Source organism: Brassica rapa, chromosome A06 (genome assembly GCF_000309985.2).
Source record: "Brassica rapa cultivar Chiifu-401-42 chromosome A06, CAAS_Brap_v3.01, whole genome shotgun sequence".
Taxonomy (NCBI): domain Eukaryota; kingdom Viridiplantae; phylum Streptophyta; class Magnoliopsida; order Brassicales; family Brassicaceae; genus Brassica; species Brassica rapa.
The window spans coordinates 2,548,978-2,567,103 of NC_024800.2; the positions used below are offsets into that span (position 1 = coordinate 2,548,978).

Below are 18,126 nucleotides of genomic sequence, written 5' to 3' on the forward strand. Positions count from 1 at the left end.
CATTTGAATGGAAATGACAAATGGTGAAACAAACGGCCCCTGAGTCTTTAGAGTTGATCATGGCCTCAAGATTGTTAAACCCCCCCCCCCCCCCCCCCCCCCCCCCCACAAAGAGACTTTCTCCAACAGGGCAGACTTGATCGCTAGAGCTTCAGAGACAGCCGCCATAGCCACGGACAAGACGCACTTCCTTGCTTGACACAGGTTCTGATTTTTAAACCGGCAAGGTTTACGTTAAAATTGCTTTTTATTACTAGAGATTCGAGAGTTTATTCCCTTTGTTCAAGGATTTAGTCTGGTATTTTATCCCTTCTCTTTTTCATAAACTTATGGATTCTACTTTGATTCGTTCCACTTTTTATTTAACCATGTCTTATAGTAGGTTTATTGTTAGGTTGTGAAATTTTCAATGCATGCATAATATGTCATTCTTATATATAATTGACCGTAATAGGTTTAAGTTATTCACCTTTATTTTTTGTTTGAGAACAACGACAAATGCTACATCTTAATATATGAACCAAAATTTGGTAAGTTATGCATTGTATTTGTAACCAACGAAAGTTGAGTTGAAGAGTATAGTAAACCATTTTAACTTAATCGACCTCATGGATATACATATACATTTCGTAATAACAATTGAAAGTTTGAATTATTATTTTTTTTGAATGAATGTAAAATTTATTCAAACCAAAAAAACTTATTTACATCAAGTCCATCAGTTTTTCTTTGTATTTAAAGAATCAACAAGAATACTATAAATAAAAGAATTTATCCAGCTCCTCCATTTGTTTCTTGTATCCAAAAACAAGTGCTCAATCCTTCATCAAGATACTTCTGGCCCTTTTTTTTCACTGAAAGCAACATGAGTCTCATTGTCTTGTCCACAAACCTGATCAAGCAGCTAGTATCTTGTGGATGTTCTCCATGCCTTCTAGCATTGCGTTCTCTCCAGATTGTGTGCATTGTCGCTTGTAGAGCATACCGAAAGATAAAAGTCTTTGTTGGGGTGAGTCTCGGGTTGGACATGAGCAGTTTGAGCGCATTCCAGTCTGTGGTGAAATCGTCGAGCAAGAGACCTCCAATCAGCCTTCTCCATATATGTCTCGAGTATTGACAATCAAAGAAAAAATGGCAACAAGATTCATGCTCTTCATTGCACAAAACACAAATTGTGTTGATTGCGACGTTCCAATGTTGCATTTTATCAGCTGTTTGAAGTCTGTCTCGAATAGCTACCCAATGAAAGTTTGAATTTATTGAGTTGTTAAGTATAGTGATTGGAACCACGAGAATTAAAATGTCATATAAACGTATTTTGAATTTAAGAACCTATTCAATGAACCTTGAGTATCATTTAAGCATGTTTATGGTATTTTTTGCTAAAAACGTTAATATCATATAAATGAAATGTTAGGTGGTTGCAAAATGAACACCTAAGGTTACAAGCTTCCATGGTAAAAAAGAATAAAAACATGGGAAGCTAGAAGGATGTGAACAAATCAACTAAGCTAAACAGCCAAGTTATGGACTTTACAAGTCTTTCATCGCTTCACCTTTTTTACTGCACTAAGAGTCGCGTTCTTATAGTTATTTACTTTTCTTGCATCAAAAAGGCTCACAAATCTTTGCTTTGATCTATTTAACTCAAGTTTTAAAAATTTAAGTGTAGATTCCGCAATTTTCAGTGGATTGACACCATAATACTACATATTTTACTGCACACTGTTGGGCTCAAGACCGAGTTAAGATAGAATATGGTCATATAATCTAATAGCTGAACCAAAAAGATTACGTTATCCAAACCAGTAAATGTGATATGTTCCTTATGAGGCATTGAGGCTTATTCCTTTTATTTATAGATGAAACTTGTGCGTCTCCTCCCCTTAAATTGACTCGAATAATAGGTGGAATTCTTTCTCGGACCTGAACTAGGAATTTTCATCTGCCGTGCTGCATGACTAATCATGTGGCATCCGGTTTGGTCGATCTTATCCTTTCTAACCATGTGCGCGCGGGTCGTAGTACAGTCCATGCAAAAACAATTCCAAAACTAACATACCTCTTGTAATCTAAATTAATACAACGTATATTTATATTTTTAGATGAATATTATTTTTAGGCTTTTAGCTGCAGAATAATATTATAATATACGAAATCTTGTCAAACAAAAAATAATAATTATGTAAATACTATGACAAAGATACAACCCTGACCCCAAAAAAGTAATGAATTATTAGCCCAACCTAAGGATTGATCACATGCAGAATCTTATCATAAACTCTACTTAATTACCCAAATCTTAATATCTTATCAATTAACTTTTCAACTAACAAGATATTGATACCCGTATCTCAATCTTTAATCACGTATTAATCATTAACTACAACTAAATCCACGAGTAAACAATTTGGCCAGTAAGGATGTTCATGGAAATAAAAAATATTTGGCCAGTAAGAGATATGTGTCGTATATATCCGAAATTTTGTATGTTCGCTGTTTTTATCAAATGACATTTTGTAAGCTTGGACCCAATCGCAAACTCGATGATAGTCATGGTATAAAAGAATACTACTACAAAAGTCACCTAAGTTATACTCTGTAGAATTAATCTGCGTAATTTCGTTATTATGTTTTCGTCAAAAAGTTGTTTTATGGTATATTGTCATGGTATATAACTATATAATATGTCTATTAAAATTGACCCGTCCAAGGAATAAGTCAGCAGAACCCAGCAATTGCATGGGACTCGAGACAGTAGCCATTAGTAGTTTTTCTCTTAGTTAATTAGCATAATATTGTAGTTAGCTTGCATGGTACAATTAGTCGTAGCACCTTTTTGAGCGTCAAGATAGTATTAATTAGCCTATTAGGCTTCGTGGAACGAAGAAACCGAAGTTTTTTTAGGAACAACTCTTGTTTACTATATCGATAAAATAACCTATTCCAGCTATACATATTGGTCATCACGAGTACTGGTCATCACTGAATATAAAATACTAATTTCAATAATATTTCGAACTCATCCACCTATATAGAAAAGTATTGAACTCAACTCCATAACAAATTCAAACTCAACCACAAAACAACATTTATATTTAGTTTCAAAAAAAAAAACAACATTTATATTTTTGTAAGTTCCGTTTAGAAGGAAAATAAAGCTCCTTTGACCCCGGCCCAAAAGAAAAAAAAAACTCTTCAACAAAATATTTTGTGAAAAACAACCGAGTCTTTCTTGGTAATAATCAACTACGCTATTGCATCAAACGTTTAAAATTTGACAAATAATTAAAAGAACAAGATCTTTATAACTTATTCATTCTGAAAACTTTCACAACACTCTCCTTTTCGAAAATTTAAATAATAAAACTAAAAAGATAGGGTTCCATTAGAAAAGGTACACCAACTCGAAACATTCCACGTTCAAGATGTATCCACCATTAGCCTGTAATAAACTAATAATCACCTTTATTCATAATCACTGGTTATAATTATTAACTTCATGGTTCAATTATTTGCATGAATCATTCTCATGACGAAGATACGAGTTAGGTTTGGTACCGTATAACAAAACAAAATGCAGATTTCTGGGCAATTAAACAATTAATTGGCCACCAAATTACGTGCTACCAATCAAATCTCTTCAGATTTGAACAGTATCATCTAATGGTTCCCGAATCACAAAATAAAGGTAGCTAGTGGCCGCATTATGTTACTTGTAAATTTTTTCATTTTTCATTTTTCATTTGTATTTAGAATATATGTTCGAATTAGTAGTTTCTTAATCAAGGTATATATATTAATACTTTTTGTTAAAAGTTATTTCAGAATTTAAAATTTTACACTAATAAAATTTCACATCTGAAAACTTTAATATAGATTTCTTACAATTTAAAATAATTATTAATAACATTTAATCGATTTATGTTTCTACTTTGAAAATTAAATATCGAAACAATTTAGTATTAAGAGATTCACTTGAAAATGATGGTGTTCTTGTAGTTTTCATCCAAATTCCAATGAACCATTTAGTCAAATGTAAATGTATTGTATTTGTACCTATAAAATTTTTGTGTATGCCTACACAAGATATAGAAGAATGTGCGTTCCTACTAGCTGGGGAAGAAATAGTTGTCATAATAAAGTTTTCAATTGTTTTTATCTTTCTTTCCTCTATAAACATTTCTCAATGCTTTTAAAATCTAATCAAATTTTTAACTATACATCAACGAATATCATGTACTGTTCAGACATTTAAACATAATAACTATATAAGCACGTATCTTCGACGACTAATGTTTTATAACATTAATCATCTCTCTCTCCCTCTCTCTTTCCGCCATTTTTTTTGCTAAATACATTCCGCCATTGTTGGTGAACAAGTTCAGTTTTAGTCCAAACTACAGTCAAGATTGCTGGTTCGTGTTCTTACCTATATATCATATTATTTTTCAATATTTTCCTTTAGATCTACATAATATATAGTCTTGTATATTCTTGTGTTTTTTCTATATACATGAAAAAAAGATATATAGGTATGAAACCAAACGCATGTATTTTGCCTTTACATAGAAAAGTGTACAAATTAAGAATGAAAACCACATTATATATTATAAGTACATAAGCAATTGATGAATGTAATGTTAATTCATTGCTTGTTGAAACTTGAAAGAACTACAATGTATTTAAGCAAAAAAAGAAGAAGAAGAACTACAATGTACCTCTGCTTCTTATCTATTGACTCCGTAATCCCAACGCGACCAAGCTTCTAGGTTCAATATCATTTCTTACTATTTTCATCATGATCATTGTTGTCATATTTTGGAACCAGTAAACCAACAACTCGATTCTTTCAGAATTTTAAATTCAAAACTTTCCAGTCCTTGTTACATCATGCGATCATCGTATCAGATAATGCCCAAAATGTAGCAATCTTGATGGTCTCAGAATATATAATGATTCCGTCCAAAGATCTCCCTGATTAATTTTCTCCTCGTCCTGTAACACGAAAATCAAAACGATTTATCCACACGTGTACATTTTCTAAGAGCATTTTCATTCATTTTTTTAATTTTTGCTTCATTTTTTGCTCCATTAGTGCTTCATTTTTTTTTTCTTTATTTTTTGAAGAATTGAATAGTAAAAAATGAATCACTATTGGAGATGTTCTTAGAAAATGTGAAAAATACTATTCACTTCTTCATTTTTGAAGATACATTTTTTAACTACAGATTGGTTTCTCAACTTTAACTTATTCTTAGTTTTTACTTAAATAAACTATAAAAGTTAATATTACCAACTTACTTTTAAAGTTTTTATTATTATTTTTATTCAATCAATTTAAAATATTAAATATACTAGAAACATGTTTTTTTACTAATATTTAGATGAAACACAATTACATAAATAATATAGAAACTCAAAGACTTGATAAACATCAATTTAAATATATAAATAAAAACTTAGCACATCATAAACTAACACTTAATAATCTGGTAAATTATTTTTAGATTCACTAAGATTGTTAAAATATTGTCCAAATGAAGTGGCTGATTGAGAAGGCTGTTGAGCTTGTTGTTGTTCACTCATTTCTATTAAAATTCGAATTTGCTCAGATTGAATGTATGCACGAACATTAGGACTTTATATGGAGTTCAAATCACGAAATAAAATTTTGTCTCTTCTTTAAACTTTTTCAAAGCATAATTCTTGTTTTGAATCTTCAAATGTTGCTATCTTTGTGCGCTTGTTTTTTCTTATTTCTCTAATAGTTTTTTATTTCCTTCTTCCAAGGTATTAATAACAAGCGATACCATTGGAGATGTGTACTAATTATATTGTATGATAATATTTATTTAATATTAATTAGCAATTGTGGTGAAATATTATTAAAATAAAATATTTGGGTAAAATTAGTAAATTAGCAAAAGTAAAAGATGCTTTTGATAAATAATGATAAAACAAAAAAATAATATACTTAAAATATTCCTTTTTGAAGAAAAAATAAAGTAAACTATTGAAAAACATGCTTCTTCATTTTTTGAAAATCTTCATGTTTTGAAGAAAAAAATAAAGTTTACCATTGGAGATGCTAATAGTTCATTTCACTATTTTACTTAAAGTTACTTGTCGGAAAAAGATAAGTATATAAAATAATAGAATTTAATTATATAAATTATGAAATCATAAGTTTATTTTATACTCTATATATATATATCAAATATATAACTTTTGTTTGTAATTCATATTCCATCCAATTTTTATATAATATCAAAAATGATAAACAACCTTAATATCAATCTTATTTGATATTCAAGTTAGAAAATTATGAAGATAATATGATATATATGTAGATGATGATGGGTCATCAACTTCTTTATATATATATATAACTCACAAAGAAAATAAATAAAAGTGTATTAGTTACATAAGAGAAAAAGAGAAAAACAAATTTCCAAAAAAAAAAAAGATAAAAACAAAACATCTTTATTTCTTTGTTTGCAAGAGGACAAACCGATGTCAGGAGAAATAATGGTACGAATCTTCCAAGAAAATGAAATGTCTTCCATATAGTGTAATAATAATACTCAAAACAGAGCCAATGCACTGTCTTTTACTTTTCTTATAGGATCATAAATGTTAAAAAATCTAGGGTAGACAAATATACGTTTACAAAGATTTATATATATATATATATATATATTACTCACCATTGCATAATTTTTTAATTGAAATATTAAAAATAAAACAAGGCAAATATCCCACTCAAAGATTATACGTTTACAAAGATTTTTTTTTTTTTGCTGTTAAAAAAAAAAGCAAGGCAAATATTATATCCCACTCAAAAATATATTCCGAAAACTACAGTGAATTAAAAAATTCTAAACTACACGAGTTTTCATAATTTTGAATTATTTAAAACTTTAACATAATTATGACATAAAAATAATATTGGTTAAAAACTATTATGACATGTTTTTATTATAAAATGGCTTAAGTTCTTTTAGTTAAAATCTAAAAAAATAACTAAAATTTATTATTAGTTCACAAAAAAAACTAAAAAAATATTAAAATAATGTATTAATATAATTAAAAGTAAGAAACTTTGATGCTCTTTTAACTCTGGGATTTGTCGACAATCGGCTCTTCTCGTCTGTTCTGCACACCAAACACGAATCTGATCCAAAAGGTTAACACTTTATTATCGCCGTTTGTGTGCAGAGACATAACTCGAAACCAGAACACAACAGTAAAAGAGTCTGAGAGATTGGTCGGGTAGGGAGGGAAAGAGGTTTTAATTGTCTCCTGTCTCCTTTCTCGCGGCCACTTCGCCGCCAAGCCTCTGATTGGGCCGCCATTGATGAACCCAGCCAGACCCAGTCACAGACATAACGTGAATGTTCTGTCCATTTCAATCTTCCCTTTATATTATTATATCTCACACGGAGACACTTAAAAAAAAATAACAAACTTTATTCTCTTGCTGGATCTTGAAGATACCAAAACTCAAAACCCGACCCAGTTCCTCGTCGGCTAAAAACATCGTTTGACTTCTTGTTTTGTTGCGTCATTGCTTCTTACGGAGTCAAAGGTACACACACACTTTCACCTTTGGATTTTGATTATTCTAATTCACTTCCTGAGTTTCAGGAACCGTCTTTTTGTTTAATCGATTAGTTTAAGAAATTGTCAAGTCCTCGTAGTTATGTAAGTTCAGAGAATGGAGTCGTTTGTTAACGGTTTTCACTCTTTGGTTTAGGTTGGAACATTGAGGGATTCACGGTCCGTGAACCGTGTGGAAGCTACAAGAAGAGGTTCTATAAAGAAAAAAGAAACAAGCTTTTCAGTTATTTGTTGTGATTGAGATGAAGAGTGTAGAAGTTGATGATGAGTTCTTTGATTCATCTGATGTTTTGTCCGTTGGACAAGTAGAGGAAGAAGAGTTTCAAGTTTGGTCGTGTGAGCCGGTTAGTGTTGAGGAACGTCGTCAACGGTTCCTCAAGAAAATGGGTCTACTTGAGGAGGAGAAGGAGAGGATAAATGATGACAGCGACGAGGTTACTACTAGCTCCTCAGAGTCATCGTGTGGTGAGTGTTGCGTTAGGGAAGAGAACTACGGATCAACCAATTCAATGTCTGATGAGGAAGAGAATGAATCAGAACAAACCTCAATGTCTAATGCTTGTTCAAGTCCATCTCCGAGTTTGAGAAAAAAGATGACTGCAAATAAATGGTTATTCGAGTGCTTCGTGGGAGAGCGTGAATACAAGCCCAAGGAAGAAGTGATGATGAGCAAAGTGAAAGTGAAGACTAACAAGAAGAGTCATGTGGAGTTATCCGCAGCGTACAAGGTGCAAGAGATTAATGGACACAAAGGGAAGATTTGGGCGTTGAAGTTTAGTCCTGACGGTAAGTTCTTAGCAACGGGAGGGGAAGATGGAGTTGTGAAGATATGGAGAATCACGTTATCAGCTTCTTTCGTCGGACAGGAGCTAATGAGGGAACAAGAAGCGTTGGTTATGTTCCCTAACAAAGCTTTTTATCTTGAGGAAACACCGTTTCAAGAACTCTATGGTCATACCGGTGATGTCTTGGACTTGGCATGGTCAGACTCAAATGTGAGTTTAGTCTTTTATTTTATTTTATTTTATTTTATTTATTGATTAGTTTTCTTATGAGAATCTTTGTTTTTTTTTGCAGTTACTTCTTTCAGCTTCTAAAGACAAGACAGTTCGGTTATGGAGAGTTGGTTGTGATGAGTGTCTTCATGTCTTTCATCATAACAACTACGGTAACTTTTAAACTCTTACCTCAGTTAAAAAAGAAACAGATTTGGTAAAAAAAAAAGTGACTCACTGTTCTTTCGTTTTTGTGTAATACAGTGACGTGTGTTCAGTTCAACCCTGTGAACAAGAACAACTTCATAAGCGGTTCCATAGATGGCAAAGCTCGAATCTGGGGCTTATCTGAACAGAGAGTCGTCGCTTGGACCGATGCTCGTGACTCCATTTCTGCAATCTGTTACCAACACAACGGCAATGTAATTTTCATTTCAAGTCTCTCTTCACACGCTTTGCTCTGTTTTAAAATTCGCAGCTTTACTCTGTTTTAAAAATCGCTGCTTTGCTCTGTTTCAACAGCTTTGCTCTGTTTTTGAGATTCTAAAGTTTGCAACTTTGCTCTGTTTATGTATTCAGGGATTCGTCGTTGGTTGCATCACCGGAGATTGCAGGTTCTATCGAATCTCAGGTGACGAAGTGTTAACGGAGGAGCAGATTCATATCAGGGGGCGAAACAGCATCACCGCCGTGGAGTTTTGTCCTGGAAGCTCCGAGAAAGTTATGGTATCTTCAGACGACTCGAAGCTCCGGATCTTTGATAGATCACAGATCCTTCACAAGTTCAAAGGTAAGTTTGAAACCGAATCTTTTTGAGTTTCTTACAGTTTTTTCGAGTTTGTGTTTTGATGTCTGAAAACTTCTCTTCAGCTTCGGCGAAGTTTGGGAAACAATCGTCGGCGTCGTTTGTTTCTTCCGCCGGGAAACATATTTTATCAGTGCGACGAGGCCACGGTGTCTTCCTCTGGGATAACGATGGCTTTCCGGCGAAGAAACAAGCGACGACGTCGCGCTCTTTCGAGTATTTTAACTCGCCGGGCGTTTCCGTCGCGGCGGCTTGGTCTCCGACGGGAAAGGAAGTGTCGGTCGTGGCCGGAGAAGAGGACGAATCTCGGAGAGCGTTGAGACAGATTCAGAACTCCGGGAGATTGTCTCGCTCCTCTCGTGTGACCGCCACGTGGCCTGAGGAGAAGCTTACGTCCTCGTCCTCCGTAGGCGGCGCGTGGAGACTTGTGATTGTTACGGCGAGTTTAGATGGGGTGATTAGGACATTCCATAATTATGGACTGCCACATAAATTGTAGAAATGTAGAGGTTTCGATTGTAATTTCGAAAACATAAAAATGATTTAGAAATTAGTAAAGCTGACATGTGGATACCATTGTGGGCAACGTAAAACAACTGTTAAAAATAAGATTTTAATGTAAAAATATTTAAAAGTAAATATTTATTTCGTTTTTAATTCTGATTAAATCTAAATATTATATAAATTTCTATATAAAAAATCAATTTTCTCATCAAACTGAAACAATTAGAAAAGATTAAACAAATTATTACTTTTATTTATTATTTTTTAAAGTGTCAATACAGTAAAATCTCTATAAATTAATAATTTGGAATTTTGATAATTTATTAATTTACATAATTTCTTATTTAGATTTTATATTTTGATGTATATTTTATATATAAGAAAATACTTGATTTTACAGTATTTATGTTTTAGTTCTAAACTAGGATGAGACGCATGATGAGTTTATATAATTAAAATTAAAAACATATAGTATTGATAAATTAAATACTTATATCTAATCAAATTTGTTTTATGTATACAATTATGTTTTTTTTATATAATGATCTAAAACCTGCGCCGTAGGATGAGTTTTTATAATTAGAATTAAAAACTCATAGTATTGGCAAATTAAATATTTATATCTGATCGGATTTGTTTTATGTACACAATTATGTTTACTGTATATAATCATTTTATACATTGGGCCGGAACCATTCGTAATTGTAATTGTAGACAAAAACCTATCTTAAATTTATGATGGATTTATCGGTTTGAGCTTAAAATTTTTATTTTTATTTAGAATTAAACAATAATACATATGGTGAAAAAATGAAAATATTTAACTAATTCACATGGACAGTTGTATTATAAACCTAACCCAATTTAAAATTTACATATAGTCTATATAAATTGGGTTAGTCTTATAATTTAGAAAATAATTGTAACTCTGGTTCTTTATGGACCATAGACCATATACAATAATTGTAAATTGGGTTAGGCTTATAATACAACTGTCCATGTGAATTAGTTATATAGATTAACGTTGTCTACATAAAATTATATTTGATGCAAAAAACTTTGTTACCAAGGATTAGCTATATAGATTAAAGTCATCTTTAATTATTATTAACTAATACGATTTGCATTTATTATAATTTTCTTTAACTCTCCAAAAAATATTATCAATTCTTGCTTTGATGACAAAGTTTTTGCATAAAATATAATTTTTCCATATTTACAAAGAGTATTAAGTTAATAGCCTTGAGGTTTAAGAATATTAAGTTAATAGCCTTGAGGTCGAAGAGTATTAAGTTAATGAAATCGCGGAGTATTAAGTTAATGAAATCGCCGAGTATTAAGTTTATCATATACTCTTCTTATTATTACTAATTTTTTATTGATTATTATGCTGCCACGTGAGCATATCTTAATTAATTGACATCTAAGTAAAAAAAAATTAATTAATACAAAGTTAAGATTACAACTTCTTAAATGATTCTGTATTAATATATAAGAGATATTATTTATATATATAATGGTCTAGAAATTATAAAAGCTGACGCGTGGATACTGCATCTTGGGTAAATTACAAATGTTGTTGAAAATAAGATTTTAAGACTTTAATTGCAATATTAAAAAAATACAGATTTTTTTCTATTTGTTTGGTTAACATAAAATACATTTCCTAAACATTTAATGACCTTTAAGGATAAAAATCTTATAAATAGAGATCATACTATCATTTCACCATATTAAATATCCTAAATCCTAATTGCTAACGTTCATCAATAATCTCCACAAAGAACTAAAGATGTCGGCGTCCAGACATATTGTGTTGAAAAGCTCCGATGGTGAGACCTTTGAGGTTGAAGAAGCAGTGGCTCTCCAGTCCCAAACCATAGCTCACATGGTTGAAGATGACTGCATCGATGGCGGAATCCCTCTCGCCAATATCACCGGCGTGATCCTCGCCAAAGTAATCGAGTACTGCAAGAAACACGTCACTGTTGTCCCTGATGGTGATGGTAATTCGTCTTCATCTTTGGAAGAGGAGCTGAAAAATTGGGACGCTGAGTTTTTGAGTAATATCGATCAGTCGACACTCTTTCACCTGATTATGGCTGCTAATTTTTTAAACATCAAAGATCTTCTTGATCTCACTTGCCAAGCAGTCGCTGATATGATTAAAGGTAAATCTCCAGAAGAGATTCGAGCTCAACTCAACATCGAGAATGACTTTACACCCGAAGAAGAAGCGCAGATTCGCGCTGAAAACCAATGGGCTTTTGAGTGATCACTTTGTATGACTTTGTTCATGATTTTATGTTTGTCCTAGCGCAGTCATGCTTCTTTGCTATTTAATAAATTGCGAGAAAATAATGTTTTAATCTTCATGTCTATTAACTTAAAAGTTCTACATTTTTTTTTGTCACAAATTTAAAATTTTTTACATATCCATCATATTTAACAACATATATAAAAAAAAACATACAAAGGTAAATCCTGAACTTAGTGGATGGGTAAAACATAAATAACTTGACGAAGATTATTAAAACAATATAAGCATGACATCTAAAGGTGGATATAAAGCGGATGTCTAGAATTTTAGTGGTATTTGTTAGGGCAGGGACTATTATAACATCTTATGGTTTATAATTTTATTTTAGAAAATATAAATGCACATAGCTTATATAATTTTTCATAACTTAAATATATGTAACAAAATATATAAAAGAAGCTATTAGTCATTTTTAATAGTATAGATAAGTTTTCAAACATAATTTACTCAAACTGAACTAGACCCAAAAATTTATGCCAAATCCGTATTGAATCTGGCAGAATATCCAAACGAATCCAAAATCTTGATATTTGAGGAACCGAAATCGAATCCGATCCGAACCAAAATATTTCAAATATCTAAAAATAACTTAATGACAATTATATATTTATTTTAATACATAATATTTTAATACATAATACTTGAAAATATCCAATATAACCAAAAATAAATCTGAAAAGTCAACAATTACTCAAAACACCAAAAATAAGTTAAATACATGCTGTCTATCTACTTAAATACCCAAACCAAAATAATTTCATATTTATTTTAGGTATTTAACCATACTTTACAATTTTTTATTTTTTTGGATTTTGAGGATTTAAGGTATATTTTTGAAATTGTTTATATAACTTCAACGGGTATCTGAACGGAACCTGTAAGGATCTGAACCGAGCCTGAAGCGAAACTGATAAATATCCGAATGAGATTTAAATCTCTAACCCCAAAAATATGAAAGTAAAATAGACTCAAACAGAATCCCAATGAGTACCTTAAAAGTTAAAAACCATCCGTAATATTTTCAATTACAATTTTTAGGTAAAAAAAAACTAAATATAAATTTGGTGAGCGAAAGTCATACTATCTATATGTATGTTAAATTATTTAATATTTAATTCAATTTTTAAGTTATTATAAGTACATTTAAAATAAAATAAATATGAGAAATCATACCCCATTTTAATAATATAGGTACAAAAACCACAATTTTATAATTGTATGTTTAATTATAATAATTTAGTAAAACCAGTGGCATTCATAAATTTGGTTATACTACTATGTATTATTTTATTTTTAAGTTTAGTTTTTTTTTATTTACCAAATCATTTACTTTTTTAATAATTGTGCCACTGTGAAATCTCAAAAAAATTTTAGACCCAAAGACTAATCCCACGAGACCTTGCATCTGAGTATGCAAAATCACATCGTTAAGGACACGGCTAGGTGACCAATGCTATTCGAACCCAAAGCGAAAACTCTAGTTGGAGCCATTTTGCCACTAGGCCAAAAGCGACTTGGTTAACAAATTAGTTACATGAATAAATTTATCTAATCTAAAATGATATAAAATATATTTTAAATATATATATATATATATATATATATATTCATTTTTTTGAAAATAATAAATTAAAAAATAAAGTAGTAAAATTAATAAAAAAAATTATGGTTAACTTTGTTAAGTATATAATAAATTAATCATATATAAATAAAATGAACCAGTAAATTATATTATATATATATATATTTATTTATTTTGAATATTCTAACTAATTTTTTGGATAAAATGAGTTGTTTGGTTTACTAGTTCAATAACATCAAAAGTATTTAATCATGTATATTTATAAAAAAAATAATGGAGATATATATATATATATATTGATAAAAAATATATATATATTTCCATATTTGCTTTTATTAAGCATGTTGAATTTACATCGTTAATATATATCCATATTTTGTTTTTGTAACTGATATATTTCCATATTTGCTTTTTCTGCTTTTCGGATAGGGCTACCATAAAATTGGTATATTTCCATAATCTCCAATCCTGTTTCGACTAAGCACCGACTCAAAATCCTATTTATATGGATAGATTGTATCAGTCACCACATTAAATAAATATCATAAGTCCTAGTTTCATTCAAACAAAGAACGAACGATGTCGACCTCCAAGAAGATCGTGTTGAAGAGCTCGGATGGCCACATCTTTGAGGTTGAAGAAGCAGTGGCTCTCCAGTCGCAGACCATAGCTAACATGATTGAAGATGATTGCGTCGACAATGAAATCCCTATTCCCAACATTAATGGCGAGATCCTCTCTAAAGTGATCGTGTATTGCAAGAAACACGTCGTCCTCCCCGATGGTGACTCGTCCTCTTCCGCCAAAGAGGAGCTCAAGGCTTGGGATGCCGAGTTCATGAAGACAGACCAGTCGACGCTCTTTAACCTTATTCTTGCTGCTAATTTTCTGAATATAAAAAATCTTCTTGATCTTGGTTGCCAAACAGTGGCTGATATGATCACAGGTAAAACTCCAGAGGAGATTCGTACTGTGTTAAACATCGAGAACGATTTCACACCCGAAGAAGAGAAAGAGATTCGCAAAGAAAACCAATGGGCGTTTGAGTGAACGTGTGTCGATGGTCCACTTTGGATGACTTTTAGTCTCTTTCTCACCTTATTCATGGTTATGTTCCTCCTCGCACATTCGTGTGCTTTCTTTGCGTTGGATAATAAATTAATAAGAGCAATTATTTTTCTCTTTTCTATAACGTTTCTTTTTGTTAATTTTATAAGGCGTTAGCATATTCAATGAAAATACCAAATATTTAAACAAGACAACAACACAAGTAGATTATTTAAGAGCATATCCAACGGTAAAGTTCTTAGGCACAAGTTTTTAGTTGTTGTTTTTTTGGTTTTAAAAAAATAAAATAAAAATAATAATAATCGAATTAATTGCAGACCGCCATGTATCGAGGGACCCGCGCACAATGCAAAAACCAAACTAAACTTGACTCTTACAAAGAGGCAGAAGAGACAGCTCTTAATAATATGGTAGGACCCGTTTATTTTGAATTATTTTTTAAAAGACAGCTATAAGAGTTGCCGTTAATCCTGGTCTAAAGTTGCACTTTTTAGGACCCACAAAATAGTCGATTGATCTTGATAGGACATAATGTGGTTAATTCAAAAAAAAAAAAGTAAAAAAACCTTGATGAATATTATAAAGAACAACATAATCTGACGAGAACAAAAACTGAACCAAACGTTGTAAGTGTTGAATCGAGTAAATGTACTCAGCCACCCCGGGCCGGGTTCCCCTGTTCACTAGAGGGGATTCCTCACTTTCTCCAACAGCGGGTTAGGGGATTCTGATTAATTTCAAATTTTGGTATCAATTTGTTGAGAAAGAAGAAAGTTTTGCTTCACGTTTGCTCCTTTTGTTTCATTTGATGCAAATCTTCTTGATTGGATTCTATGAAAAGTTTAACCGATCATGAGAATCATATTGGTTATTTTCTCTTCTCATTTGAACTGCATCATTGAGGTGTTTCAATTAGCATTCCCTACTTGATAAAGCTTAGGTATTGTACGTTTTTCTACTCTGTTGTTGTGCTCCTATTTGGTTCCCACTTGATGCATTCCAAAAAAAAAAAAAAACTGAAATAACATGTTTGGTTGATCAAATATGTGGTCTTTGATTATATGTATCAAAGATTTGTTTATGTTGATAAAGTAAGGCTGAACAAAAACTTAGAGAACGTAACAATCAAGCTCGCTACACACAAACATTGTAGTTGATCAAAGCCTAAACCCAAAACGTAGCAGCAACCAAATGGACTGGCCTATCTCATTCAGTAAAAAGCTTCTGATGATACTAACCATAGCCAATGTGCTTGAACATGGGAGCTTAGGCATGAACATAATCCTTTTGCTGATCAAAAATGTTTCAACGGCCGTCTTCTTCTATTTCCTCTTCTCGTGAGGTTACTTTACCTTCTGTAGTATCTCCGTGGCTATAGTATAAGGAACCATTAGGATCAGGTGTGGTAGTGTTTAATTGGTAGAAGTCTCTGATAACTTCAAAGTCATAGCTCTGTGAAGGTAGATACACATGGATCACCGGGTACTCTACAATAGCTACTTTGGCAAGTTGTTTCCTCAAAGAAGCCTTGATGTCCAGCTCCTTGAAAGTAGCCTTTGCACCCTTCAACAAAAAGAAAGAAAAGTAAATAAAGTTGCAGAAGAATGCAACTCGAGAACCAATAAAGAGGAGGAGGATAGTGAGTACCTTTTGGATAAAAAGTTTGAGAGAAAAAAGATCCACATCACAAAAAGGCTTGAGCTTATGAATCCAAGGGCCTGGCTTAAGATGATTCTCTATCACAGAGCAAAGACTTGTATCTTCACCAACTCTGGTGATAAATTGTTTCAAACGTTAAATCGAGCATAAAAAAAAAAAAAACACGAAACTGTAAGTCAAAGAGAAGATAACTAACTAACTAACCCATGGTCAACAATAACCACATCTGTAGAGTGGAACCGCCACTCAATAGTCCAAGAGATGCACTTACTCCTGAAAAAAAAAAAAAAAAAGATTGGTTAAAATTGGTCAAAATCATTACATTGAGAGTCATAATGATTAATTTACCGGTTATCATAACGAGTCTGGTTCCTTTCCCGGTTCAACATTCCACTAGAAAGAAACAGTAGATTAGTACTTCCCCTAGCCGCAGCAGCTCGAAGTTTACTACGCTGAGATTCCTTAAAGTAAGGATTTTTACATATCTGATCTCTCATTCTCTTAGCAGACTCTGCTACTCTCTTTGTCTCCTCCAGCATCCTATAGTCTTATCATAGAACAAGAAAGTATTACAGGAGATCAAAAGTATCAAACTTTTAATGTGAAATTATGTACCAGAGAGAAGGAGATTATCGTCGAAGTGTGAGAGAGTAACGAAGTCTGTGACCTTCCTCTTGCCTGTACAACCTGTTCGCTGCTTGTGAGCTTTCACACAAGGAAGCCCACAGGAACGGATCGAACATCCCGGACACTTGTACTTCCATGGTTTCAACTTGCATTCCCCACAGACAGAACTATTATCCATTGTCCCTCGAGGTCCTCGCCAAGGTTTCGGAGAGGCGTTAGGGTTTTTGGAAAATATGTAATTATGTTTTTGACCCCAGACTTCTAAAAGTTAAATCAAGATTTAGGGGGCTATTCAGATCTTATTTTAAGTTTATGGGTTATTTATAGGTTATTTAGATGTCCTTGAATCCTTCCAATTTTTACTTTAATTATTTGAGCAGTTTATTTCTTATGTATCTTTTCCGATGAAGGAAAACTTTGCAATAGGGAGTGTTTAATCCGATAAAACTAAACCAACTAAAATTGACATCAAACTGAAATAGAGAAATTGGTTTCGATCTGGTAATATCAAACATACCGAATGAATATTATTTTAAAAAAACCAGAATATATAGATATGACTTTGTTTATAAACTGATCAAACCGAATAAACCGATCAACTAAAATATAGTAATCTAATTATATGTAAATTTTATAATACAATTAATAATAAATACATAATTTATTTTATTGATGTGATCTTCATACTTAAAATGTTAATTTTTAGTAATTTAATATTTTGTTTTAAGTTAAAATTTATTTTGTTCTTTTATCAAATTAAACAAAAAAACATTTTTTACTTTTTTGTTGACAAATATGTGTGCTAATATTTAGTTATTTAATAATATTATGGATTACTAATTTTTCTTATTTTTATTCTATAAAAACTGTTATTAATAACTTAATATGTTTACTAATTATCTAAATAGTTAAAGAAAAAAATGAAAAAAAAATTATTTAAAAA

At 31.6% G+C, this 18,126-nt stretch overlaps 4 protein-coding genes across 6 annotated transcripts; 3 read left to right on the forward strand and 1 right to left on the reverse strand.

The window, feature by feature from the left end:
- Nucleotides 1-142: 142 nt before the first annotated feature.
- Nucleotides 143-10,082, forward strand: LOC103871440 (uncharacterized WD repeat-containing protein C3H5.08c). Of its 3 annotated transcripts, none has more exons than XM_009149690.3 (7): nt 143-7,393; nt 7,497-7,591; nt 7,760-8,618; nt 8,701-8,791; nt 8,883-9,040; nt 9,198-9,408; nt 9,489-10,082. In XM_009149690.3, exons 3-7 carry the CDS (start codon nt 7,866-7,868, stop codon nt 9,920-9,922), a joined length of 1,647 nt encoding a protein of 548 aa, XP_009147938.1. In that variant the 5' UTR covers nt 143-7,393; nt 7,497-7,591; nt 7,760-7,865; the 3' UTR covers nt 9,923-10,082. The 3 variants fall into 3 exon arrangements, with proteins under 3 accessions (XP_009147938.1, XP_033128830.1, XP_009147936.1); XM_033272939.1 differs by having other exon boundaries at nt 143-645; nt 1,250-7,591; XM_009149688.3 differs by having other exon boundaries at nt 143-7,591.
- A 1,046-nt stretch (nt 10,083-11,128) lies between these two features.
- On the forward strand, nt 11,129-12,364 carry LOC103871441 (SKP1-like protein 13). Its single transcript, XM_009149691.2, has one exon. The coding sequence runs from the start codon at nt 11,720-11,722 to the stop codon at nt 12,200-12,202; it is 483 nt and encodes a 160-aa protein (XP_009147939.1). The 5' UTR covers nt 11,129-11,719; the 3' UTR covers nt 12,203-12,364.
- Nucleotides 12,365-12,601: 237 nt separating this feature from the next.
- On the forward strand, nt 12,602-15,503 carry LOC103871442 (SKP1-like protein 1A). Its single transcript, XM_033272940.1, has one exon. The coding sequence runs from the start codon at nt 14,409-14,411 to the stop codon at nt 14,877-14,879; it is 471 nt and encodes a 156-aa protein (XP_033128831.1). The 5' UTR covers nt 12,602-14,408; the 3' UTR covers nt 14,880-15,503.
- Nucleotides 15,504-15,899: 396 nt separating this feature from the next.
- On the reverse strand, nt 15,900-17,824 carry LOC103871443 (box C/D snoRNA protein 1). Its single transcript, XM_009149693.3, has 5 exons — nt 17,172-17,824; nt 16,905-17,103; nt 16,761-16,829; nt 16,545-16,668; nt 15,900-16,460 (listed from the first exon to the last, which is right to left on the reverse strand). The coding sequence occupies exons 1-5, from the start codon at nt 17,359-17,361 to the stop codon at nt 16,203-16,205; spliced, it is 840 nt and encodes a 279-aa protein (XP_009147941.1). The 5' UTR covers nt 17,362-17,824; the 3' UTR covers nt 15,900-16,202.
- Between the last annotated feature and the right edge of the window lie 302 nt (nt 17,825-18,126).

Coding starts and splice junctions, on each gene's coding strand:
- LOC103871441 (XM_009149691.2), top strand. CDS start 11,720: ATGTCGGCGTCCAGACATATTGTGTTGAAAAGCTCCGATGGTGAGACC.
- LOC103871443 (XM_009149693.3), bottom strand. CDS start 17,361: ATGGATAATAGTTCTGTCTGTGGGGAATGCAAGTTGAAACCATGGAAG. Junction 17,104..17,171: donor CGATAATCTCCTTCTCTCTG/GTACATAATTTC, acceptor TTCTATGATAAG/ACTATAGGATGCTGGAGGAG. Junction 16,461..16,544: donor TCAAACTTTTTATCCAAAAG/GTACTCACTATC, acceptor TTTTTGTTGAAG/GGTGCAAAGGCTACTTTCAA.
- LOC103871440 (XM_009149688.3), top strand. CDS start 7,866: ATGAAGAGTGTAGAAGTTGATGATGAGTTCTTTGATTCATCTGATGTT. Junction 8,792..8,882: donor CTTTCATCATAACAACTACG/GTAACTTTTAAA, acceptor TGTGTAATACAG/TGACGTGTGTTCAGTTCAAC. Junction 9,041..9,197: donor GTTACCAACACAACGGCAAT/GTAATTTTCATT, acceptor TTATGTATTCAG/GGATTCGTCGTTGGTTGCAT.
- LOC103871442 (XM_033272940.1), top strand. CDS start 14,409: ATGTCGACCTCCAAGAAGATCGTGTTGAAGAGCTCGGATGGCCACATC.